This window comes from Nothoprocta perdicaria, unplaced genomic scaffold, assembly GCF_003342845.1.
Source record: "Nothoprocta perdicaria isolate Ctin4 unplaced genomic scaffold, notPer1 scaffold_312, whole genome shotgun sequence".
NCBI lineage: Eukaryota > Metazoa > Chordata > Aves > Tinamiformes > Tinamidae > Nothoprocta > Nothoprocta perdicaria.
The window spans coordinates 680998-705813 of NW_020455547.1; the positions used below are offsets into that span (position 1 = coordinate 680998).

Below are 24816 nucleotides of genomic sequence, written 5' to 3' on the forward strand. Positions count from 1 at the left end.
AAACGACAGTCATTAAGCTCTTCCTGTGGCAACATTAAAAAAAAGAAAAAAAAAAAGTACAGTCACTCTAATAGGCTCTGGGATTCCCCATAACTATAATTTCAAATTTCCCTTTCTGAATCTAAGTGGTTAGTACTAGAAATTTTTAATCAGCATAGTGGGAGAGGAATTATGTGCTAGACTGGTGCACCTAGGAATTTCTCTCTTAGAAAGAAAAGATGAATGAAAGATAAAAAGGTACTTGGTGAACCATGAACAGTTTTAAACGGTTCTTTGAAAATAAGGGTGACTGGTCATAAACAGGCACTGAGTCATAAACTTGCAAAACAGTTTTATTTCACACTATACAAAGATAATACACATTTTAAAAAGCTTACAATATTCTGGGTTATGTCTGCTGCCACTAAGGATGTTAATAATGGGCTTCCCAGATTGCCGAGTTTCTCAGGAAACTTGGGGTGGCTCCTGTTCTCCCACAAGTTGGAGGTACTTCTGTGCCAGTTAGAGGGGGTCTATTCGAAGAGAAAAGTTCAGGGTGCAAAATGAAGAGGGCTCGAGCTGGATATGCCCGCCTTGTTTCAGTGTCAGTGGTAATAAACTCACCAGAGGGAACACGGGTTAGGCTCAGCCCYGCAGGTCAAAGCTGACTGCCTGATCCTGAACCAGGGCCCTGTGCTAGGGAAGGCAGTGTGGCTATCCACACATCCATGATGGACTGTATACATGAGAAAGAGCCAAGAAATGAAACACTGTTCCCAAAATCAAACAGCTGTAATGGTTAAAATGAATTTGGATTTGATGCATCTTTATACATTCAGTGTTTCACTGCTGTCCAAGGTAGCAAATTATTTTTCCATTTCAATTGCAGGTTGTCCTTTGCCACTTAGCTGTAAATAGTCGAGGACMGAAATTAACCCAGGGAACCACAGCACTGAGCTTTCCTTATGTACTTAAAATAATAACATGGTGTAAAATATTTTAATGTCCTGGGAGTAAGTACAGTGGCACCATACCACATTGCCCAGCTACACAGTAAACTTTGATAAATGCAGCAGACCAGATGAACCAGGTTTCAGACAATCACAGAACTATTAAATAACTGAGCATGTAAAGATGGCAAAAGGCTCTCAGTGAAGGAGTGTATCTGGTTACCCACATTTGCTTCCCATCAGGTCCAAAAGAAGTTGCCAYGAGAATTCAGTGTTTCATACAGAAATAACTACAGGTATGCAACTGATTTTCAGAGTTATTTGTGGAAATAGAAAAAAGCRACATACCAAAAGATGACCTAAAAGACTTAAAAAGAACAGAAACTGTGCTTGTACTTTTAAGACTATACTGTATATAAGATACTTTAAGCTGATCTCCTTATTGATCTTCAGCAGCTTTAGGAAACTCAWAGCCAGCCTTTCCCTGAAACAGTGGGAGTCAGTGGGCTCTGAAATAACTTAATTGAATAGTTTTTACTCTAAATGGCAATCACTTAAATTGTCGTTAAAAGAAAGACCCTATCTTTCAGGTTCATCCTTATTCTTCATTTGTGCAATATCTCATTTCTTCTCAGTACTGAAGTGSCTCTTTCCTCAAAACATTTTTGAAACAGAAGAGTGAACCAAAAATCTGTCCTTTTAGACTTTTTTTTAATTTCATAAAATATTTTRGAGACATTAGTCTTGTTTTTTAAGTCTTTTTCAGGTCACCTTTTGAAGCAGCTCTAAAGCGAGGTAACAGACACTAATATAAGCTAGTTTTCTTCATGATTCTCAAAAATTCTTGCTCATTTACTTCTCCATCTCCATCTCGATCAGCTTCATCAATCATTTCCTAGAAGAAGTATTGTAAATTTGATCAGGCTCTGAGCTTGACTCAAAACATAAGACCTTCCATTTGTGAAAAAACAACAAATCAGAACCCCTTCATTTGCAGGTGTAATTATGTATTCTCTTGCTCTTCACACTTGTTACCCCTTAGCCCTTTTGTGTAGGCCCAGGTTTTCCCTGGAGCTACAGGATTTGACCCTGTGCCAYGTGCTGTGTGTGTCCTTGCTTGAGCAGGGTGGGTTGGGCTAGATGATCCCTTCCAACCTCGACCATTCTGTGATTCTGTGATGGTCCATGCCCACTAGGACGTGTCTAGGAAGCATTTACCTGAAGTTCTTCATCGGTTAAATTTTCTCCCAGCTCCTTGGCAACCCGCTTCAAGTTTTTGAAAGAAATCTTTCCTGTGCCATCATCATCAAATAATCTGAAAGCTTTCAGTATTTCTTCTTTGGAGTCCTTCTCACTCTAAAACAAGAATAAAAAATAATAGTTATAAYATATGTGCTACTGAGATACTGAAATGGAGTATCTTTTGATACTGATGGATACATGATTCTTTTAATTACTACCATCTTTTGTGTCATCATTGCCAAGAAGTCTTCAAAGTCAATGGTGCCACTTCCTTCTTTGTCAATATCCGCTATCATTTTCTTAATTTCCTCCTTCTTCGGCTCAAAGCCTAAAGCACGCATTGCAACCTGCACCAAAAAGCAATTCTGTTAGGATGCCAGCAGAATTCCAGGGATCCCACTTGCTACTAAAACTTACTTAATTTCCTTTCCCAAAAGGATAGCACTGACTTAAGGCAAGGAAAGTAGTCCCAAGGCTCTTACTTGCCTATTTCATCTTTCCCCCCAGCAGTAGCAGAGGTTTGATATTCTTATTACTCAGTCCTGTTTTCTCTTTAATTCCATAGGAAACATGGAGTTTTTCTTTTTGAGAATGAGAACCTTTTGTGCCTCAGGCAGAGGTTCTAATCTGTGTTTCTGGACTTACAGCTACAGGAACAGGCTTCCTAAAGGGACTGGGTTACTAAAATGGGACTTCAAGGGAGGTTGGAGAGGTGATCTCTCCCCTTTTGAAATTTAGGGGAGAAGGCCTGTTACTTTTGATTGGTCTAGAATTACATGCAGATAATTTACACACTCTGGTAGATACAAAGAGGCAAAATCCACAGCCCTAGCCCTTGGCACTCCTGTGTAATGTGTTGGGGAGAAAGAAGGACAGTACTTGAAATCAAAGACTGATTGTGTTGCTAGCCCAAGAAAAGCAAAGCAAATCTCAGCCTCATAGAACAAAAGTGCTAATGTATTAAATGTACTATACTCAAAGGGAAAGCAGTATTTAATATGGGGCAGAAGTTTTCTTCACAAAACATTTCTTCTTCTAATTCATCAAAAAATTAATATGTAGCCAAAGTTTGGTGTCTGATCAAGGCATTGTGACAGGATGACTGAAAATGTTACACTCCTTTTTTCAAAGGGGAACACTTGAGTTGTAAAATATCCACATTTTGGAAAGAATTTTTTTTTTTAAAAAATGTAGCACTAAGTGGCTGATGCTACAAAATTTTATGTCATCTTAAAAGAACTATATATTTTCACATACATACTGCATTCTAATGACAAACACTCCTTAATCAGCTCTAAGTACTTCCACAGAAATCCTCTGGGGACCCCAGACTTTTATGTAACATGCACAGAAGTGAATGCAGAGAATGTATATATGAGAAATCAAAGGCACAAAGACAATTATGGTAAAATGTCCAGGCTCTGAAAAACAAACAGAAAAGTCAAAGACATAGCTCAGTAGAAAGAGACCTGGGAATAGCTGATCCTTGCACTTGAGGGCACTTCCCCACACACATTACTTCAACCTGGATCACTGTTTTGTTCTTTTATAAATAACAAGTAGTTGGGGGATTATTATATGAAAATATGGTTGTATCATGTCTGAATATGTTCAAAATCAATGTGTTTAGTTACTGGAACAAGTATTTTGATACTGCGCAATTCATCCCAAAAGAACAGAAATCCAGTTCCCAGAAATAATGACCTTCCAGTCATGAGGATAGTTAAGAAATGGGTACTGGGAAACTGGAACAGGTTTCTTTAGAACCTSTTTCATCTCTACCCTTTGGGGTATTACGAGCTCTCTGACCTACTATCAATGTGTCAGGGAAGCCTRCTCTGAAGCAAAGCATCTCAGCTTAACCATGTTTTAAACCTCACATCCAGTCAAGACTACGAGATGTTAGTGTCGCTCATACAACAAAATCCTTTCAAATCGAGCAAGCTAGGGCTGCACAAACAGCTAACAGCTGCTAACAGCTACAACGTAGAAACTGCAGCTATTTCCAGCCAACGAAACGAAACACTTAAAAACCTTCAGTTCTTTTACGTCAATGCTCCCAGATCCATCAGTATCAAACAAATCAAAAGCTTCTCTGATCTCCTGCTTTTGCTCTTCAGTAAGTTCAGGTTTCAAGCTACTTTTCTTCCGTGGGGCTGTACCTAAGCCAGGCTTTCTGTAGTTGGATGCCTTCAGTAAGAGAAGGAGAGAAAAGATAAGCAGCTTCCTCGTAGAAAAGAACTATATATACACACACACATTAAAAACAATAACTAAAGTAACGGTAACAACACCAAAGCTGTTGTATAAGTGAGAGACGCCCTTTGCTGCAGCAGCAGGTACACAGCGGGTCGCTCCGCGTGCTTTTACAGCTTATCCTCGAAGGGSACGGGAGCCGTAGCCCTGGGGAATGGGCGGGTGAGGTTCAGGCCGGCTGCTCTGAGCGGGAGGCCGGGCGGGCGGCGCGCGGGGCTGGCAGGGCCCCGGCCCCTCCTCCCGAGGGAGGGCAGCGCGCCCTGCGCTCGGGCCGGCCGTGGCGGAGGCCTCTCCGGCCCCAGGGCACCCCGCAGGAGGGGCCTGCTCCCCTACAGCGGTTCCCCTCTGCGCTCCTTCCCGCGCCGCTTCCAGTGGAGACCCAGACGTTGGGCTGCGTTTGGCAGCAACAGGGGGCCACTCCCGCAGCCTCTCCCGTCGCCTCGGCTCCAAAAGGCGGCAGGCGCCTCGCGGTGCTGCCCGGTGTGCCCGGGGAAGCGTTGCCGCCGCCCGCGGCTTGAGCCGAGAGGCCGCGGAGCAAAGTAAGCAAAGCAAACAAAGTAAGCAAAGTAAACGGCGGGCACCGCGCTCACCATGGCGCCGCGGGCACCGCTCCGCATCGGCCGCCACGCCGCTCCCGGCGGCCGCAGCGCGCCACGCCCCGCCCGCCCGCGGCACGCCCAATCGGGGAGCTGGGCGCCGCGGAGGCTCCGCCCGCCTCCCCGTTCGGGCCAATGAGGGCTTAGCGGGGTTGTGGCGTAAAAGYGACGCGCGGCCGTCTCACTGGTTGGCATGCCGAGCGGCGGCGGTGTCTTAGCAACGAGGTGGCGCGCTACCGTTGCGACCGTTGCAACCGTTGCGTCCGTTGCAACCGTTGCGTCGTTGGCGCTCGCGCAGCTGCGGGCAGGCCGTTTGCATCCCTCTGGAGTGCGGCCGGCGCGGAGCCTCTTTGTGTAGCTACCGGWGACTAACGGAGGTGTTCTCCTCCCTGCTGGCATTTTTCCCACTTTCTACCTCTCGCCTCCAAGCAATGGAGAGCTTGTTTATTACGAACTTTTGTCTTTGGCTGTGGTAAGCCGGGAAGCTTTTTCTATAGCATTGACTTTCAGGTAGAGGAGGTAAGTGGTGATTACCACCTGTATATCTCGCGTTGTGGATGTAAGCAGAGCCATGTGTGGCTGTTTGCTGTGCACCAGGGATGGCCCCAGGGATGCAGCGTGTATGCACTTGCATTCGAAACAGTTTTATGCCACCCTTGTTGAAGTATGTTCATATGGAAAAAAAGGCCATCCCGAGTTTTCTTCTGGCAATTTAACTCTCCTGGTTAAGATGCTGTAAATCAAAGTAGTAATGCTGCTTGTTTACCGGAGTGTTTGTAAAGCTGCTTGTTTACCAGAGCACACCCTCCAAACCAGATGAGGGTAAGTATAACAAAATGTGGCAAAGGGCAAGTTGTATTTTGCTCCTTGGCTTGCAGGGATAAGTGATGAGGCAGAAAGCAGTAGGTGAGGGTGCATGTAAGCTCAGCAGACGCCTTCTGTGGTCCCTTTCATTCCTGTTCTTCGCTACTGGTTTTGCTTGTCCGTTTAGTCTTCAAGAACTTCCTCCTCTTTGCTGCTTTCCCTGGATTCTGAAGTATAACTCCACCTGACTTTTTACCTTTTACACCTTAGGCTGAGTGGAAGAAAAAGTAAAGGGCTGATGGGAAAGCAAAGTGCGACTTTGGGTCCAGTGTCTGCTGATTCCTGCAGCATGTTAGTTTGGTTGTTCTTGCCAAAGCAATATGCGCAAAAGAAAAGGGGGGAAAATATCACAAGATCATAGATCACATATCTTGCCAGAAGTTGCGCAAGCAGCAAAATAAAACCACTTTTCCTGTAAGCCCAAACCCTGCCCTCATGTCTGTTTCTGCGGCCAAGCCTTGGGTCCATTTGGTCTAGTTCTGCACAGGATCTGTTCTGTAGGATACAGGCCAATATCCAATCTACAGTTTCAGAGCCTCACCAAAAGCTAAGGGGGAGGACCACGTTTTTCAGATGAAATTTCAGGAAAAATTTCAGTTAAGCACCTTGTAGTTGGTTGCATCAAGTTTTGCTGTAAATGTGTTGGCTTTAMAGAAGGTCTTGCACCAACCCTGATTAATTCAGAAATTAAGAGCCAGAGCCCTGGCTTTCCATTAACTGAAATAAAAACATGCTTTTAGTCTGAGAATAGCTTATACTGCTGGTCTGCACCTTTGTTTAGGAGCAGTGGGGAAGTAAGTGGTGGAAAGTAGAAACCCTTCTCCCCAGATCCTTATAATATGCTGAGAACCTAGACAGACCATTGTTTGGCCTCTTTTGTCTAGTTAATTTATTTAGATTAATTCTTAAAAGATAAAAGGGGGGAGCATTAGTTTAATCTATGTGGTCGAAAAGGAGGGAGTGTTAGTTTTATGCATATGGTCTGCCACAGCACTGTGGCGAGAAGATTTCAAAGGAAAGAAGATTTTTATTTTTGACTGAGTAGAAGACCAAAACGTTGAAATCTTGACTGTTTGCTGTGTGTGAGACATAAGGAAATGGCATTCATTTTGATATATGTGGAATAGAGTGTTGGTGTGTGTTAAAAGGAGTAGAGTTGGAGTAAAATCAGGTTGATTATCCCTTTCAAGATTTGACTGCCAAAATCAATGACATAACTCTTTGTACTAAGATGTGTCTGTAGCGAGGGCTTGGGTTGCGCGTAAAGGTTTCCTTCCTGYCCTGTGGAACTCGTGCTCTAAGATGAGTGAAATTCCAGGTAGCAGGCCAGGGGAGGAATGGCAGTACTGTAAAATCTGYACTGCTTCATGCTTAAGAAACCACTGGAATTAACAGCATTTTKCTATATGCCAAGGGAAATTTTTTCCATGGCATTTTAGTAATGCATCATTTCATTAACTGCATCCATCAATGTCTCATAATAAGCACACTGGATAAAGGACCGTTTCATGCAAAGTGCATCACAAAAGGGCTGTGTTTGGTGTTAGCTTGTTAATTTTTTTTTTGTATTTATTCTCTGGAGAACTGCAAGGATGGGGCAATAAGTTTGTTTTGTTCACAGATGCTGTGTGCTGGCCATGGCTTTCAGGGAAATGACTGCGAGAAGGCATGTTGGACTGGAGCAGCTTTCCGCCTTTGCATTAGCTGGAAGAACACTGCTGGGGCCAGTGAAGTCGTGCAAGTTTGTTGTGGATGAAAGCACCAACCAGAGCATATTGACTTGTTCTGCAGTCAGACTGATMGAAAGTTTGGATTTAAGCAGTGCCACTGGACAGCTTCTTAATGAAACCATTCAGGCACAGAACAAGGAATTTAAAACTGGGATGAGTAGCCTGTTGTTTCTGGTCGGCGCGTGGAGCAATGCTGTGCTAGAGTGCCTCGAGCAGAACGTGCCTGTTTCAGTAATAGTGTCTGTGATGGCTGAGGGCTTGAACTCTTGCTGTGAGAAAGTTCAGTGTCTTCAGCGATCAATACATGATGTAAATAAAGAACTATGTTCCAACAGCGCTAGGACAAGTGATTTTGAAAAGAAGACTTTCCGCGTTAGGTCTAACAGTCTCCTAAATCCTCAAGTGTGTTTTCAGAAAGGTATTTCTGCGTCAGAAGAAGTTGCTGTTCCAGGAAGYGTTCATTCCTGTCCAGAAGATAGCTGTAATTTTAGTACCAGCTGTTCGGTTTCAACTTTGTCAGACTTTGGTTCAGTAGCTTCCCTCATCAAACCGAGGGATGATGAAAGTAAATCTGTGATTTCTGGAAGTGGCATTATCACATCCAACTGCAACAAAAAGAAATTAAGTCACAGTAGATACTTCAGCRCTCTAGCAAAAAGCAATTTTTCAAGCCAGCTAAGCAATTGGGAGGATTATCTCTCAGGGCAGCCAGCATATCCTTGTGAGTGTAATGGTTTTGGACATTTGGCAATGGCTCTGAGCCACGGGAATGCAACTAGCCTGAAACTGCTACAGAACATTGTTGCATATCGAAAACAGCAAGCTGAGTGTAATGGGTCTTCCCAGCTTAACGTGACAGAAATTGTGACATGCTGCTTACTGGGCCTGCCTGAAAGTTATTCTTGTGTTTGCCCAGGCTTTATTACGTTAGTATCTCCAGAACAAGCCTCAGTTGTCAAATACCTTCAAGACAAAGCCCTGGGGCTCCTGCTGATGGATGGGGACCTGACTGAGCAGTATCGTCACTTAGGTTTTAATAGACCACGTAATGTGAGGACCATATCAGAGCAGCCCAACCTGCAGGAAGGCAGCCCTGGAGATGCGTGGCTGAGCAGCACGCTAGACATTCTAACACATTTTGAAGTCAGCTTGGTTTTGGTCAAAGGAAACGTGTGTGAAAAACTGATGGAAAGGTGCCTGGCAAACAACATCCTGGTGATAGGTTCTGTGAAACCCCATGTGCTACATGCATTTGAGGATGCCTCGGGCGCCCAGGCAGTGCAGTACCTTGCTCAGCTGCATGCCCGTTACGTCGGGCACGGGGCCCGTGTGCAGCTGTGGAGAGCCTGCGACGGGCGTGCGATGGAGCTGCGCGAGCTGGTGCCAGTCAGGATAGACGTGCAGGGAATTCCCCTGCTCACAGCTGTGCTCACCACTACCGTCGCTGCCAAGCTGCAGCTCATTGAAGACCAGTTCTGGACTTTTGTGTACCGGCTGCATCATGCTTTAGATGAAGGGAGGGTTTTTCTTGGTGGCGGTGCAGTTGAGCTCTTGTGCCTTAGTCACACTCGGATGCTTGCAGAAGAGTCTTTGACGCCAGCAAGAACAGATGCTGAGAAAGAATTTCACAATCCTTCTTGGCTGGCAGCATCTTTGACCGAGTGCAAGTCAGTTGTGCTCCAAGCATTAGGAAGTGGCTGGATCCAGTATCTTTCAACAGTTCTGTGTAACACTGCAAAAGCAGCTTCGGGCTTTGAAGCACGTACCTTGATCGAATGCCACCTCAAAAGAGCAGCTGACTGTGGCTCTCCCTCAGCATATATACTGAAAGAGTTTAGAAGAGGTGGTTTGGTCCAAGGTGCTTCTGATCCCTTCACTGACCCTGCAGAGGGTTTCAGCGTTTATGACAATGTTGGAGCCAAGGTGGAGGCATGGCGGAGAGCTCTTGACTTGGTGCTGCTTGTGCTTCAAACGGATGCTGAAATTATCGTGGGTCCTGAAAGGAATCGGCTGTTAAACTCAGATGTATCCAGTGAATTTGTATTTTTATAGGGCTTGCTGCATGCAGGCTTTATTTTTCAGTCTGCGCGTCAGTAGATAGAAAAAAAAAAATCAGGTAAAATCAGTATTTCTGCATAGCTTCTAAAGTAAACACATAGACGCGCAGTTACAACATTATAGTTTARCAGTGGAAATCGTCCTGTGAAGCCTTCACAAGCTAGATCTAGTTTGCAGTTCTGAGTAATGAAATATGGAGATATAAGTCTAGTCCAGTGGACTTCTCTCATCTGGTTTAGCAGAGCAGGTGTGCAGTTCTTTTCCTTTATCACCTGCCCACTTACTGTCTGTCCAATTTAGTTGGAGAAAGTTTGGTACCTTAGATACAGTTACACACTCAATGTGTTCTACCTGTATGTGTTTGGACTTGGGAACTGTAGGTCATTAATATTTAATGTTTATTAAAGGAGGGCAGGGACTTCTTAGATGATATTGGTATATTTGCCTACTTGTCTGTATTAAATGAGACTATATATAAAGATGTAATTCATAACATAATATTATTTATTGACATAAACATAAAACATGTTTGTAAATATCTTTCAGATATTACATTGCAAGTGTAAGAGTTAATTTATGAGTGTTATATCTTATAAGTGATTGCATTAATAGGACCTGCTAGTGCATGCTTATTTGGGCAATATTTATTTTTGAAATATATGCCTTTTGGAATTTTTCAGCTCAGTACAACTTCAGGCTGAAACATCCATTTGATATTAAAGAGTGGATGCATCTCTGCACAACATTTTATTTTACTTAGCGAGTTGGATTTCTAAGGTTATTTCCTTTGGGTTTGTTTGGTTATCCTTGTAGAGAGAAAGAATGCAGTTGTATTGCCAGAACTAAGTAGTATGTTGGCTAAATGAATGAATAATTTACTATGAATCTATCTGGCTTATTGAGGCAAGAACCTATTACCATATTTTAGCACTTAAATTTGCAAGCATTGCCAAGGAGAACTTGTGTCTTGTGGCAAGAAAGAAGTGGAGCTTTTGTGGAGATGATTTTCTGAAACTGGTGTTTTGATTCATGCTTACAGTGAATGTCTTATGAGTCAGGTGAAGGCAAAATGGAAAAAGAATGTAAACAGTGGTATGAAAGCTGATTCCCGCTTTCAGGATTTTTTCTTTCACTGACTAGAAGTCCTATTTTCATTTTTATTAATATGAGATTCTATCTAAATGCATTTCTGTCTTAATGTATATTATAATAAATCATATACACTCAGTTCTTTCGCAGACCTGTTTACCTAAGTCATTCATATTAAACGAATAACTGATGTGTTCAGCATATAATGAAAAGAAAGATGCGGTAAATGAAATTAACTATATATTTAGATACATGCACGTAATACACACATAAAAGCAATGTTACATTTCCAAAGGTTACATTGCTCTTTTTCATGGTTCTTTATTTATACATTCTACTCATGTGTAAGTGGAAGGCTCTTAAGAATGAGAAGGTTAAAGGAGTGTATTAATTACAGTTCTTTCAGAAAATGTAGATTTCTTTTTCCGTATCTTGAAAACTATTTTCGTAGTATTTGGCCATCTCTAACCTGAAAATGTAGATTTTTTTTCCTAACAAATTCCAGAATTCAGTGGGTTCTGGCAAAATATTCTCAATGGTTGAGGAGTTTATGATTTTAACGTGAAACAATAGCCCCTAGCAGCATAGGAATCTAATTTAGACTGAGTTTTAATCATTGTGCAATTATATTTTCATTATTAGTCCATTGACAGTTGGTGTTCAGGTGCCTGGCTATACTCCAGATATTCCAGGACATGCGAGAGGAGGAGTTTGATGGATCAAGAAACTGAAGGAGCTAATCGATGCTAGGTGAGAAAAATAGAAACACAGCATGTAAATATAAATGGACACTGCTTCTCTGCAAATTTTTAAAACTCAGGCTTGGCTTTATACTGTTTTTCTTGAGTCTCCTGTACTGAGCATTGCATAATCCCTGCTCCCAAGAAAAGATCCAATTGCACTTGATTTGAATAATAGAAGTTGAGTGGGTTATGGAAAAGCTGCATAGAAGGGTTGTGTTGAAGTGGTCCAAATGTCTATTTATAGGGCTCTTAGACATTGAGAGCTGACACACCAAATGTTGAGAAAATCCAAAATGATGTAATTTTTCCAAGCAGGCTTTTAAAAAGCACATAATGGTACATTTAAATATTGCAGCACAGTAATTTTTTATAACTCTCAACCATTATATTTTGATTATTTAACTAACTTTTCTGTAGGCCAACCAAATAGAAAATTTTATAAATGAACTAGGTATTGTATTCCAGATTATTTTAATGGTAGTAGGAGGGCGCAGTCTGGTGGGGTTAAGGTATTTCTGGAACTTCAAGGGGTAAAAGGGAGAACCTAAGCTCGCATGGGAGTTGGCAGAGTTTGAGGCAGTKTAGTTGTGCTGACTTTCTTTTGATGTCCCTGGCCAGGGTTTCTGCAGAGGCTGGGAGGAGGCTTTTTGCAGGGGGAAATCTAAACTCTGAGAAAAGTTAGTGATGAGAGTTTTGCAACTCTGCTCACAAGGAAGAGGTGACTGCTAGAGCTGTCTGGCCACCAGCTGAAGGAGGACTGAGCCAGAGGGTGCCTCTCTTATCCCGAGGGGTAAGTTGTCCTGTCCAGGCAGGCAGGAATTGTGGAGACAAGAAGCTTCCAGTGAATTGAAGCTTCCCACCTGGTTATTACCCACTTCAAATAGTGGAAATCAAGTATACACCTAGATAAGGAGCAGTTAAGATGCCTACGTTAGCATTATACTTAGACTGAGATGCATAGAGGAGCATCAGCTGTAGTGTGGTAGTGTTATATCTGCTCATTCAGGGAAAAACATACTTTGCTCTTTCACTTGGGAACATCCCTTCTCTGGCACGTTCCCTTTGCTCATGTTGGGATCTGTACTTCCTAAGACTAGAAAATTACCTTTTGACATCTTAATGGAGTAAAATTACAAAAACAAACAGAAAAATATTTTTGTACAGTCTAAAATGGTGCTATCATCTATAATTTATATCTTACGTATTCTCTAAGCACCCACAGACCCCTGTAAAGTGTCTCTGTTTGGAAGTACAACTAGCATCCTCTAATTTAATAGCAAACAAGTTTGCTGTCATGTCTGCATGGGGAAGCTACCTACCATTCTTTTTTTCCCTTTTGAATGTTTTRATATATTCTTGCCGGTGTCTGATTTTCCCCAAATGCTGCCAGCGTGCATCTTGTCCCATGGCATTAGGAAGATTCTTTGTCAAAGATTTTCTGCTGTGGATCAAAGTGAGCAGGGATCTTTGAGCAGCCTTGCAGCAAGGACAGGCCTTCTGCTGTGGAAATCTGGCCAGCTTCCCATARCCAACGCAAGCAGGACACCTAGAGGAATTCACCTTGGAGTCACACCAGCTCTGCAGGCTAAAGAATGAGTGAAATGTCTGCTTACCTAGTTTTTTAAAAAAAATCTCATTTGCATTTAAGCTTCTTTAATAMCCTGTTAAATGACAGTCAGTCAAAAAATGGCAGAGCTATTGCTTTAAGGATAGGCTTGCTGCCTGTTCTTGTGCGTGGGCTCGTGTGCACTTTTAGGGGAACCTTTAACAACAGACGTGTATTTTAAGCCTTACTTTTTTGTACAAGGAGAATTGACAGAGTCTTTAATTGCTGAATTGTTTTTCTATGGCTACCCTAAAATACACAGATCTGGTACTGACTGGATATAAATGGTCTATTTATGTAACAAAAATGCTAGTTTCATGGGATATTTTTACTGTTTGAATGGCTCAGGGTGTGACAAGGTGCTCTGACGTGTGACACAGATGATATTTACTCTAGCCTTTGCACAACCCCTTTTTGTTATTTCTTTACCTTGGGAGTTGAGCTAACTTTTGGTAACTTCCAGAATGTGACTCTCTGCTGCTCTTTCCACAACTCTTTCCGCAATTGATTGTAGGTGTATGATCTATTGATTATAATTTGAGGCATAGAGGGAGTATATTCCACCATCACAGTTTGAGCTCAATTTCCCGAAATTGCAGTTAGAGCACAGTTCCTGGGGCAGACTTGGAAAATCAAAAACCCTGAGCCTGACCAAAACCTGTCACTTGCCAATAGTGCTGCTGCATTAATTGACTTTTATTGCAAAGACCACACAGGACCACAACCCTTTCCTTTCAAGATGGTTCCTAGACCTGCTAGGAACGAATCTGCTCTCCGATAGGGCTTTTTCTCACCTCTCCAAGCTAGCGGCCAGAAGGACAGGGTCTGTGCCATTGAAAGAAGGCTGAGAACATCTCAAGCACGTACAAGCTGGACACTGGTTTGTTCCTGACTGGCAGAAGGAAGAAAAGAATGCCCTGCTCCATCTGTTTGGGCTTCCTGTCTGCTTATTCCATTAGTAATATCCATTTCTTCAGACTTTTGAAAACACCCACAGTAGTTTCTTTAGCTGCATTTCAGTGATGATCTGCTGTTAGTTGCATTATGTTCCTAAAGACTCGGTTACTTGCAGTTTGGAAATGCACTTGGAATTTGTAGCTCTCTGTGTGTGCGGCTTTGTATGTTCGGGACTGTCGTGCTGTGAGCCAGACTGAATGCTGAGATAGGTGTAGAGGTGACCAGTGCCCAGCAGGGCTGGAACTGCTGGTTACTTGCAGCACAGGAAACCTCAAGAACATCAGCTGAGCTGGAACCTTTTGCAAGGACCTTTGCCTATCCTTAGAGATACTTGCAATGCTTGAAGGAGCAGAAAGGGAGAGGAAGGAGCATAAACGGAGGTAGCGGTGTCTGAAGCACAACTGTGCTTCTCCTGCAAGCCCACAGCTGGTTTCTTGCAAGCTCCTGCCCACGGTGTGTCTGCCAGCTCCTGCAGCGGGAGAAGCTACAGCTCCTTCATGTTAAATGATCTACTACCTTTGTACTCATAAGGTGCCTGGGTTGCTGGCTCCATGATGAGTCTTCTTAGTAAGCACACCACTTCCATTGGAAGAGGGGAATCTACTACTACTGACAAGTAAATGGACAACTGGATTTTTCAAATGTGTGCTACCAGATTTCATAGTTATATTCAGCTAATAAAATGTGTCACTCTTAAAAAGAGAGCCTCTAAGTCCTCCCTGCAGGATTAGGCAGGAAAGATAGCTGCCTTGTGCCAGCACTTGGCAGAGTTTCAAAACAGAAATAAAAATGTTTGTAGAGGGAAAGGAATTCTCAGGGATCCAGTGCTACCCCCAAAAATAGATTTTTTTTAAAACTGCTAAAGAGTAAAATTTTTAGAGTGTATAAGGCCACATGTGGTCTTTATTGTCCCTGGCTGTCCTTTGCTTCAGCTCCAGTCAGTTGTTTGGTGTTTAGTGCTGTGTTTGTGTTCTTTGTTGTGAGACGAAATACAGCAGATTTGGAGAGGTGACTAAAAATAGCACAACTGGTGAACTGATTTATTTCCTGGGCATAATCTGAGTCACTGCTTTCATTGACTAAAGTTAAACAAAACAAATCCTACTTGTTACTATTGGAGAGCCAAAATAGCTTCAGACAAGTTGTATAATTCTTTTATATATATATATATGTATGTATATATGTGTATATGTATATATAAATAAAATATCATATATTTATATATAAAAATGTATGTGTGTAGATATGAAAGGGTGTCTTTCTCAATTTCACAGTGAGAAGAAGCATAGAATTAGGGGCTATAAATATATATATTTGTTATATGTGGGTATATATAGTGTGTGTATATCCATATGCATGGGTACCTATAAGCAGGACTTAGACTAAGATCTTCAGTTATCAACACTAACCTTCAGTTGCAAATTCTGAATAAGGACATTTAATCTCTTTGCTTTCTAGTTATGTCAAAGAAAATGGAAATCCTTCCTTTCTTAGAGTGTCTGTCTCCTATCAGCAAATCAGAATTATGTCAAAGAGCAGCCTCCTATGGAGAGAGACTCCTCTTCCTCCCCAGTTAATGGGAAATAAAAATTCTGTCCTGTCCTTGTTTGCTGCTTGCTGCATTTACAATTCTTGCTGTGGGTTGCAGCTCAAGTGATACGCATGCTGTGCATGCACTGCTTCAAGGGAAGTGCCCAAGAACTAAGCTACATATATGGTTCCATATCAGGATGATGTCATGGAGTCCCTTCTGTGATACACATCAAACTAATACTCCCGCAGCAGTGTAAATATGCGTAGCTAGATCAGTTTAATTAACTGGGGAAACTCTTTCTAATGTAAAATTATTCCAGTTTCTCAAACGKGTCTTTCTTAGCATATGGGGCAGTTAGTTTTGAATATATTACTTCTTACACCCTTCCTCCCTTGCCTTAGTTGGTGTAAGCACTGCTTAAATAACCATCCCAAGCTTAACATTCAAGTTCTTGTTCTGGGAAACTTATTTTCTGGAGCCATTTAGTTGTGGCAGTAAGCTCGTGGCTGCCAGAAGCCAGGCAGATCGGATGTAATTGCTAGCAAGAGAACTTCACTGGAAAAGGATCCCTAATCTTGCTATGTTTATCTGAAGTACCAGGCAATTAATTAAAAAAGACAAAAGGGCTTTGAATAAGATTCTGCCTTTGCAATTACACTAGCCTGTAGTATTAGACATCTCAAAGCAGTGGTGTGTGTAAATAAGGTAGATGGAGCTGCCAAACATCAGATCTGTGACTAGTATACTAATATGGGAATGGCTCAGAGCGCTCTTCTGCAGTGATTAATGCTTCAGACTCTTCCCAAGCAGAGCTCTAGGAGGACCTTCAGACATCCAGCTTCTGCACAACCAGTCATAAGGCCAGAGGAAGAAGAGATGAGCTTCAAGGCCAGGAGAAACACACTGGTAATTTACTAAGAGTCCCTGGTTTGGAGTCAACAGGTAAGGGCAGATTTTATTGCTGGAGTACTTGTAATCCAAATAAGATGTAAAGCATATTGATATGTCATCCTTTTGTAGGAGAGAAGTAAATCATCAAGGAAATGATTCGCCAAAAAAAAAAAGATTTTCCAGTGCAAAAGCTGGAAAATGACTTGAAGTTGGTCATTCCAGTATCCTGTCTTATTTGTTTATGTCTGATTATTAGACTCATGCTGAGGGAAGGTCTGCCAGAATTCAGGAGCTAGTTTAAAGTATGTGACTTCTATCTATGCCAAGTGGTGCTGCTTTAACTATTAACTTGCATGTGAAAGAGAACTTTAGACTGCCCAAGGGCCTGACATTTGGAGTTAACTCATGGCCATGAAGTGAAGAGGTGTTTTACAAATCACGTTAATATTCCCTGCTCTCCCTCAAATGTTCACGTCCATCTTTCCCAGCTCACAAGTTAAAATAGGAGTTGTTATGAGTTGGATTCTCAAATGTTCGTGTCCATCTTTCTCAGCTCTTGAGTTGAAATAGGACTTAGGAATGGGATTTTCTTTTAAAAGGCCTGTCAAGCTGTTTTCTTCCTGTTTCGTGTGTTGCTATGAGCCTCTACCACAAATTCAAGTCTTGGATGAGAGTTTGCAGATGCTTTTGCTGATGTGTTTGTGTGTGACAAGATGTTCTTTCACTGATAGACTGTTCTCCACTACAGACCAGGAAATTGGAGGGCAGGGCGAAGTTCTGCTTTGCTGGTAAATCAATACAGAAGCAATCTCTTTTCCATTAAAACCTCAGTAAGGTTTCCATTACTTTAGGGAGAAAGAAACTTGGTACTCAAGAAACATAATATTTCAACAACATGATACTCTCTCTCRGCTCTTCTGAGTGCTGGAGAAGTGTGTCCTGATGATTTTGGTTAATGGAAGGAAGTGTAAAGTTAGGAACTGTAAATGAGAAATGCAACCTTCATTAAAAGCGACTGCTTCTCTGATGAGCCTGTTAAAAGCCCTAATAGCAGTTATCTGTTTGCAGAGGAGTTAAGTACTTAATGATGACCTGAAAAAATTTACTTCAGAGATGCAGTAGATAGAGCTYTGCTTTCCACTAAAGTATTTGATGTGGAATAAGGGCCCAACATCCCCAGTAATGCAAGGATGTTTCCTGCAGGGGATGTCACTTAGGAGGGCCAGCCTCAGGGGGCAGTCATATCCAGCCGTACTGACCTGCTTTTATCTTTAAACTGCAGATYTGTGGGGAAGACTTTTGTTCTGTTTGTACAGTGTGCAACAAAATGAGACATTGGGTAATGATTAGAAATCAGAATTACTGAAACAGTGTATGATGTTTTAGAGTCGTCTGAGATTTGGCTGCCTCACCCTGAAAGGCATTTCCTTGATTTAGAAACCTGATAGAGTYGGTGGAATTTGCCTAACAGCCTCCTGCATTGTTTGACCATACAAATGCCCACAAATTTGGTCTCCAAAAAAAGAAGGTTTAGGGCTCTAACAGAGTAATTCTTGAAGGGTAGCAGCAAACCTGGACAATGCTGTAGCTCTTTTCTGGCGTTCAGGGTAAGGATGAAACCACTGTAGTTACAGTGTGCCAAGCAGAGCTACCAGTAGTCATCCAACATACAGTGCAAACTTATTTCAGCAGAACGGTTCCTGTACATGCAAACTGGCAGCTTGGAATGAATGTCCTCTTTTTAAATCATCTGGACATGAAATGAGACTGCGGTGTTTGCATGACTCTATTGCTGCAGGCTTGAGGAAAATCCTTACCTCTTCTGTTTCGTTTTGTTCTTTTTCTTAGTGGAAAYTTAAATTACTTTTTTAGAGCTATGCTTTCCTCTGATTTTGTCTGACTCCTCTGCTCTGTTTGCTTGTGAGTTCCCCAAATTAGTAAGAGAAACATTCTAGTTTGTAGTCCAGTAGGAAAGAATAACTTGACTTTTTTAAATGTAATAAACAGTGCAAGACCTGGAGCAAGTACAAAACCATCAGGCAAGGTGAAAGCCCCCAGAAGAATACCACTATTCAAAATGTCTGTGGATGTCTGCAAATATTGCCAGGAGCTTAGGTCTTCTCCTTTGCCTTTCCAAACATGTGTATTATTTTTTTCTTTAAAAATACATACCGTAACCTTGAACTCTCCCATGCTCCTAGTCAAAGAAGGTAGTATTTCCTTTAGACTGGTTGATTCATAGGTAAAATAAAATCTGTGAGACATTATTTTGGTCTTGGTTATTTCCTTTTGTGATATTGGATGGAAAACAGACCTTTTCAAAAATACAGACTTTGAAAAACAGCAAAGACTTCTAACTCTGGATGTTTTTYACCTTAAGCTGTAAAAATAAACTGCCTTTAGTTATGGTTCCTTTAGAATGTATTCATACCAGGTTTTGTTTTCTTTGTTTACAGACTCATGGCTTTGAACAGAAAACCTGGGTAAGCACAGCAGGTGAGTTTTAACCTAAGACATCTGTCTGGAGAAAAAAAAAAGATCTCAAGAGAAGATACCCTTGAAATTAGCTGGCTGGACATCCCAGGTATTTCAGTGTGCTTAARTGTATTGCTGACGGCACTGATCCTGTGTGCATTATCCAGCAAATGGTCTCAAAGAATATGGTCAGTATTGCTCTGAGTTTCTCCTGTGCTTGGGCAGTCATGCCAAACAGCCTGGGGGAATTTAGGCCTCATTCAGCAAATATTCTGCACCGTGCCATGAATAGCGAGGAAAACAGTCTGATCCGTTGTCGTACTCTGTTTCTGTGTCCGAATTGCAGAACTTGAGAGTAAAATGGGACTCCCTTCCTGCATGAATGTACCCTTCGTACATTTACTTTTAAGCTCGTGTGTGTTACTGTGATGATGCCTCCTCTTAAGCACTGAAGCTCAGTAAATCTACTGAGGTAGTTTTTGTTTTTAGCCTTTTTCTGTTCTTTCGTGGCAGCTTTATCACCTTTTTTTCTAGTTGACCTTGATTTGAATTTAATCTTTTCTGCTCTTTTTTTTGTTTGTGCAACAAAATATCTACTTCAGAGATAGAACAAAAGTATTTCATCTTGTGAGGATGGTTTTCTGCAGACTTACCTTTCCCTAAGGCCTGCACGTTAAATGAAGATCAATAAAACCCTCATATAACATGGTCCAGCCTGTGTACATGTACGCAGGCTGCTGCTGGCAGCATAAACAGAATTCTGTGTGGCTCTGGGACGTCTATTTGCTTTTTATTTATTTGTCTGATAYCACTGTTGATTGCAGCCTGCATTTTGCATCACAGACTCACTGGGAGAGAGTCACAAGTGGTATTTAGGTTTCATTATTGTAGTGGGAGCCACCAACTTGTATTAGCTGATAATTTAGTGTTCGTTGATTACCAAAGTTAAACAACACATTTTCTACAATGGAAGTTGTTTCTACTTGAGTAGTTCTTCATACTAAAAATGTAGGTGAGAGAGTACTTTCTAGGTCTGCAAAATGTGGAAGCAAGGGACTAACAGAAACATCACAGGCTTGTGATCTAGTCTCTTAAATTCTTTTGAACATAACCATTATTTTCTTACAGTCCCTTCTTTATACTTTTCATTAACAAGTCCCGTGAGAACGATTGCAACAGATCAAAAATTGAACTCTGTTTCAGATCACATTTAAAATTGGCAGGAGAGTGCGAGACTTAAAGCCAAACCTCGCAACATCTCAGATATAAAATATTTGGCATTAGGATCCCGGGGGTTGTTGCAACTGGTCAGGACTTAATCTCGTAGAAGACTGAAAATGGAGGTACTTTAAGATGAAGTCACTGTGCAGCCTTGTTCGGAAGGCAGTAACAGAAGTGGATGGGACTCAACTGCCTCCCTTATGTGAGGTAATATTTTAAGTCAGGCTATACAATGGTGGGGGTTTTTGTTTGTTTGTGTTTTTTTTGTTTTTTTGCTGTTGCAATGTGTAAGTTGGTTATAAGAGTTAGGTTGTGGTTGATATTTTGGCCATCTGGAGGGGCTCTATATGACCCTTTCAAACTGCTGCATAGTCTGTAGGGATTCCAGTATACCCTGCAGGGAGMTGCCTACAGKTTTTTTTTTKTTTGTTTGCTTTTAGCTTCGTAAACAGCATTTTCAGAAGTCCTGCAGCTGGCAAGGATGTGTTGTGTTTTTTTCCCTATCGGGAAGAAAGCCCCCATCCTTGTTTTTCTAGTTTTTGGACACTTAACATCTTTTGTTAAGCAAATAATCAAGTCCACAACCCGCTCCTGGAGGTGGCTTTTTAAAGGTTGAGCACTTCAGCTCATGAGCCTGCCCCTTGGCCCAGAGCAGTGTTGGAGGCAGCAAAGCCCTGCAGCACTATAACAATCTAGTAACAAATGGCATTCCCTTATGGGAGTTTTTGTGATCATTGCAATTAGAACAGATAGTCTTTTGTCATGTCATAAGACATAATTCTGAAGGCATTGCTATTGTTAATACCTGAAACTGTGCTAAAATATTGTTATGATATATATCCATATCTATATAGCTTTGAGTTAATCAGAAGCAATTCAGCTCCACAATAAATTCTTTTGGAGACAAGTAGCCAGTTGAAGCCTAAGATTGTTCCCCAGGCAAATGCAGACCATTTGTGAAACAAGAAAATTGTTAAAAGCTGCAGCCACGATCATCTCTGGGCACTGAGCCATAACACAGCTAAGAGTTCAGCCAGCATGGTACAATTATAAATAAAACATATCTCGGTAAGACAAAATCTGAGTTTAAAGCAAAATAAAAATCTCTCAGATCTCCATTTAATTGTTGACGGTATAGAAAAACATTAACCTCAGTTTGAAAAACGAGCAGCTATCCCCTAGTGTCCTCCAACGCTTGTGGTTTCTGCATGCTTTCCACAATTATCATTTCTTAGAAAGGGCACTTCATCAGGCATTGGTTTAAATCCATATATCCATCAAGAGAAACTCATGCTGACTTCAGGCAGATTTAGAACAAGTCTGGAACCCATAAAATATTTAAATATATACATATTTATATATTTAAAAGCACTAAACACTGATACCTGACATTCTGCATTCATAACATGTAGAAATTTTCTTCCCATCCTAGAAAGCACTACATCCAGTTCTTGTCCTCAGGATTTATTTAAATAAAATGTCACGATATTGATGATATCTTAAGACATAATCAGTTTACACTTGAACAGAATTTCTAATATTTTTTTCATTTCCTGTATTTATGCTATCATCTTTGTTTTCTCTAAAGGTAAATTTTCCGTCAGTGCTATGGAGAAGCTTGAAGCCAAACTGCCTCTGATGGTTCTGTTTGCGTGCTGCCATGAGGTAACTGCTCTTTCTGTGAAAATAATAATTCAGGCTTTTGTAGTTGTTGATTACATTATTTTGTTTTTTTCCCCTTATTATATCATTATTCTGATACTTYAGTTTTCTTTTTTTCTTTTTCTTTCTATTTTCCATAACTATGAATTGATATGATTTAATTTCAGGATTTTCATGTGCGTTTTAAGCTTTGTTTCTATCATAACAGATTTTGTTTCTAATTGATTATAAATCACTTGAGCCTTTCTGTTTTTCATTGAGTAGAGAATCTCTTCAGCTTTTCTTCCTATTTTTAAAAAGTCTCAGTATTCATAAAATAGCTTATAACTGTTTGTTTTCCTAGAAAGAGCAGGAAACTGGAACTCTGAATCTAAATTAATATAAAAATAATAATAAAATAAGCAACTGTTGTACATGAGACAAAAATCACACTGAGGGTCCTGCCCTGTATGTAATCCTGAAGCACTGAGCAGATGAGATTCTTGGTCCTGTTTCCAGGCAATACGGCTATACTGCCAATGTATTTCTTTACTAGAAAGGCTGGCTGGAGGTTCTTCTCCATATTCTCTCAGTCCTCTTCAGCTCTTCCCTGATTTCCCAGGTGTGTGAAGTCAGCAAGTACTTGCTGGCTTGCTGCTGTCTAAAAAACTTCTTCTCTGGACAAACTGGATTCTGAAGTTCTCTGCGCTCCTCATGGGACAACAAGAACAGCAGCAGCTCAAGGCCGTTGTGCTTAGTCAACTTAAAATGACAGCTGCTGTTAATAACAATTACAACATGTTAATACCAATTACATTTAGTTATTCTTGTGAAATATAGGCTCATTCACTGATTATTTAATTAAAATAACATATAGACTGTCAAGCAGCCAACCACTGCAGCGACTGGAGCAAAACTTTGATTCTGACTAACCTTTCCCACTTTCAATTCTCTGAGGACAGTTTGCGGAGATTTTCTTCCCTTTGGTGAATAAGACATGCTGAGTGAAAGGATATTACATAAATTGGCTGTCATTTGTGGTGCCCCAGCTAATTGTCATGGCCCTGTGTGCATGGTGGTTGTGTGTATGTGCACGGGTGCCTCATATTCACTGAGCTCCCAGCCCACTCCCCTCTGCTCCCWCCGAGCTGGAGTGAGATTGAGGTTTGTGGTTTACTTAAAAGACAATCCAGGAAAACATGCGGAGCTATTTGGAATTTGCACTTAGCACTAATCCCTTTCCTCCATTGTGTCATATACTTAAAAACATTTCTGTTTTTGTTTTTTGGAGTGYCGGGTTGTGTCTCATCCTAAAAATGATGTCTGTCTGTCTCAGGGAGGGAAATGGGTGTGCCAGGAGACTTTTGCTTGCTTCTGCTTTCCRTGGGCTGTGGCCAGAGTTCTTGGACACAAGGGAATGCAGGAACTCGCCTTTGCCTAGTCCCTGGGAATTGGAGGTTAATAGGGTAATAGGGCATCAAAAGGGCGTAGCAGGGAAGTTGTTTTGGCCATGTCTTTACCCTGGCCCACAGAATGGTACAGCTGCTGTGCATGAGGCAGCTCTATTGCTGGACAGGGTTAGCAACAGATACACTGTCAAAGAAGAATGCAGTCATTCTTTTCTTCCTTCTGCCTGATTATTTCCCTTAAAAAGAAGTGCTGTGAGGTTACAGCTGATTATGAACCATGAGGTTTTTATGACCAGAGAAGGTGCAATTACTTCTGATGAGAATAGATAGATTTCAAAATGATAATACATTTTCCACTGAAGGAAATACTGTTCAATCCATTTCAATATGCGTATCATTCACTTGTTGGGTTTATATATATCTATATACACACACACACGTAAACATGTAACAAGGTATTTGTTATATGCAGCTCTCCTCTGATCTATGCTTATTCTTAATACTGCACATTTCATGTTCTCAGCATGTTTGGTCTGTCTGAAAATGCCATCAGTGCACAGTYCTAGAGTTTTCTAACGCTACGCTGGAATTACTTTAATACATGTGATTGTGTTGTGTCCTAGGACCTTAATTCTGATCCCACTGAGATTTTAAAGCAAAGGCCTGACTTTTTTTTTAAATTACTATTTTTATTTTTTGGGTGGGGTGTGGTCACCATTTGAATTTAGACCCCTATGCATTGCACTTACTTYGTAGAGTCTTGAAAACAATACCTTTAAAAGTGGGGAAATTATTAACCATTTGGAGCTTGATCTTCTGCAGGTTGAAATAAGTGAGAGGGCTGTTAACTACCACAGATCATGAATTACAGTTAATTTCTCCCAGTGCCACCACTTCTCATACGCAAAGACCAATGGCTCAAATTCAGACATGAATGAGGTAAGTAGATAGGTTTCCTTTGTTCATACTCATTTGTACCACATCTGATTTCTAGCCAGTTCCATGTAGTCARCTAAGCTAGTTGCATACAGTTTGTTCCCATCTTTCATCTCATTGCTTGCACTGTTGTTTGCCTCCCTTGCATGGAGCCATGCTGGAAACAAGCCCCAAGTTTGAGAGACAAGGGGACTGTGCTTTCAATTACCCACATGGTAGTAATTCAAACACCATAATGTGTGTGTATATATGAATACACAGATGTGTTTATGTGTGTATATATATGTATATGTATATAAAGAAGACAACACACAAAGTTGACATATTTAAAAAGTTGGACTCTCTGCTGGTGATCTGTTTTGTATGTGAATGGAAAAAGAAGGGTAACATGCTTTATTAATATTAACAATCAAAATTATTTGACTTCATTATCTCTTAACATGATTTACTAATATCCTACAGCTCTTTTCTTAGACCACTACAGAAATGTTATGCCTTGGGCACAGAGCAGCCAGGGAGCATTTGTTCACCCCCTTCATAAAGTTTCAGGGGCCTCTTTTGGCTTCCCTTTCTCAGAAAAATCACTTCCATCTGCTAAGCATAATTGCTTAAAAAAGAATAAAAATATTAATTATGCAA

At 41.2% G+C, this 24816-nt stretch overlaps 2 protein-coding genes and 1 long non-coding RNA gene across 3 annotated transcripts; 2 read left to right on the top strand and 1 right to left on the bottom strand.

Annotated features, from left to right (window-relative positions):
• Nucleotides 1–559: 559 nt before the first annotated feature.
• On the bottom strand, nt 560–5072 carry LOC112950239 (caltractin). Its single transcript, XM_026042725.1, has 5 exons — nt 5018–5072; nt 4206–4361; nt 2390–2518; nt 2148–2285; nt 560–1824 (listed from the first exon to the last, which is right to left on the bottom strand). Exons 1-5 carry the CDS (start codon nt 5042–5044, stop codon nt 1735–1737), a joined length of 540 nt encoding a protein of 179 aa, XP_025898510.1. The 5' UTR covers nt 5045–5072; the 3' UTR covers nt 560–1734.
• Nucleotides 5073–5278: 206 nt separating this feature from the next.
• On the top strand, nt 5279–9697 carry BBS12 (Bardet-Biedl syndrome 12). Its single transcript, XM_026042729.1, has 2 exons — nt 5279–5542; nt 7509–9697. Exon 2 carries the CDS (start codon nt 7525–7527, stop codon nt 9667–9669), a length of 2145 nt encoding a protein of 714 aa, XP_025898514.1. The 5' UTR covers nt 5279–5542; nt 7509–7524; the 3' UTR covers nt 9670–9697.
• A 1680-nt stretch (nt 9698–11377) lies between these two features.
• Nucleotides 11378–14054, top strand: LOC112950232. Its single transcript, XR_003249984.1, has 3 exons — nt 11378–11514; nt 12220–12297; nt 12898–14054. It is a non-coding gene; the product is annotated as an uncharacterized LOC112950232 (long non-coding RNA).
• Nucleotides 14055–24816: the final 10762 nt, after the last annotated feature.

Excerpts from the sequence above, each read along its gene's own strand:
- LOC112950239 (XM_026042725.1), bottom strand. The coding sequence starts at position 5,044 with ATGCGGAGCGGTGCCCGCGGCGCCATG. Across the intron at positions 2,519-4,205 it reads TTGACGTAAAAGAACTGAAG|GTTGCAATGCGTGCTTTAGG; the intron begins GTTTTTAAGTGT and ends TTTTTGGTGCAG. Across the intron at positions 2,286-2,389 it reads CAATGATGACACAAAAGATG|AGTGAGAAGGACTCCAAAGA; the intron begins GTAGTAATTAAA and ends TTCTTGTTTTAG.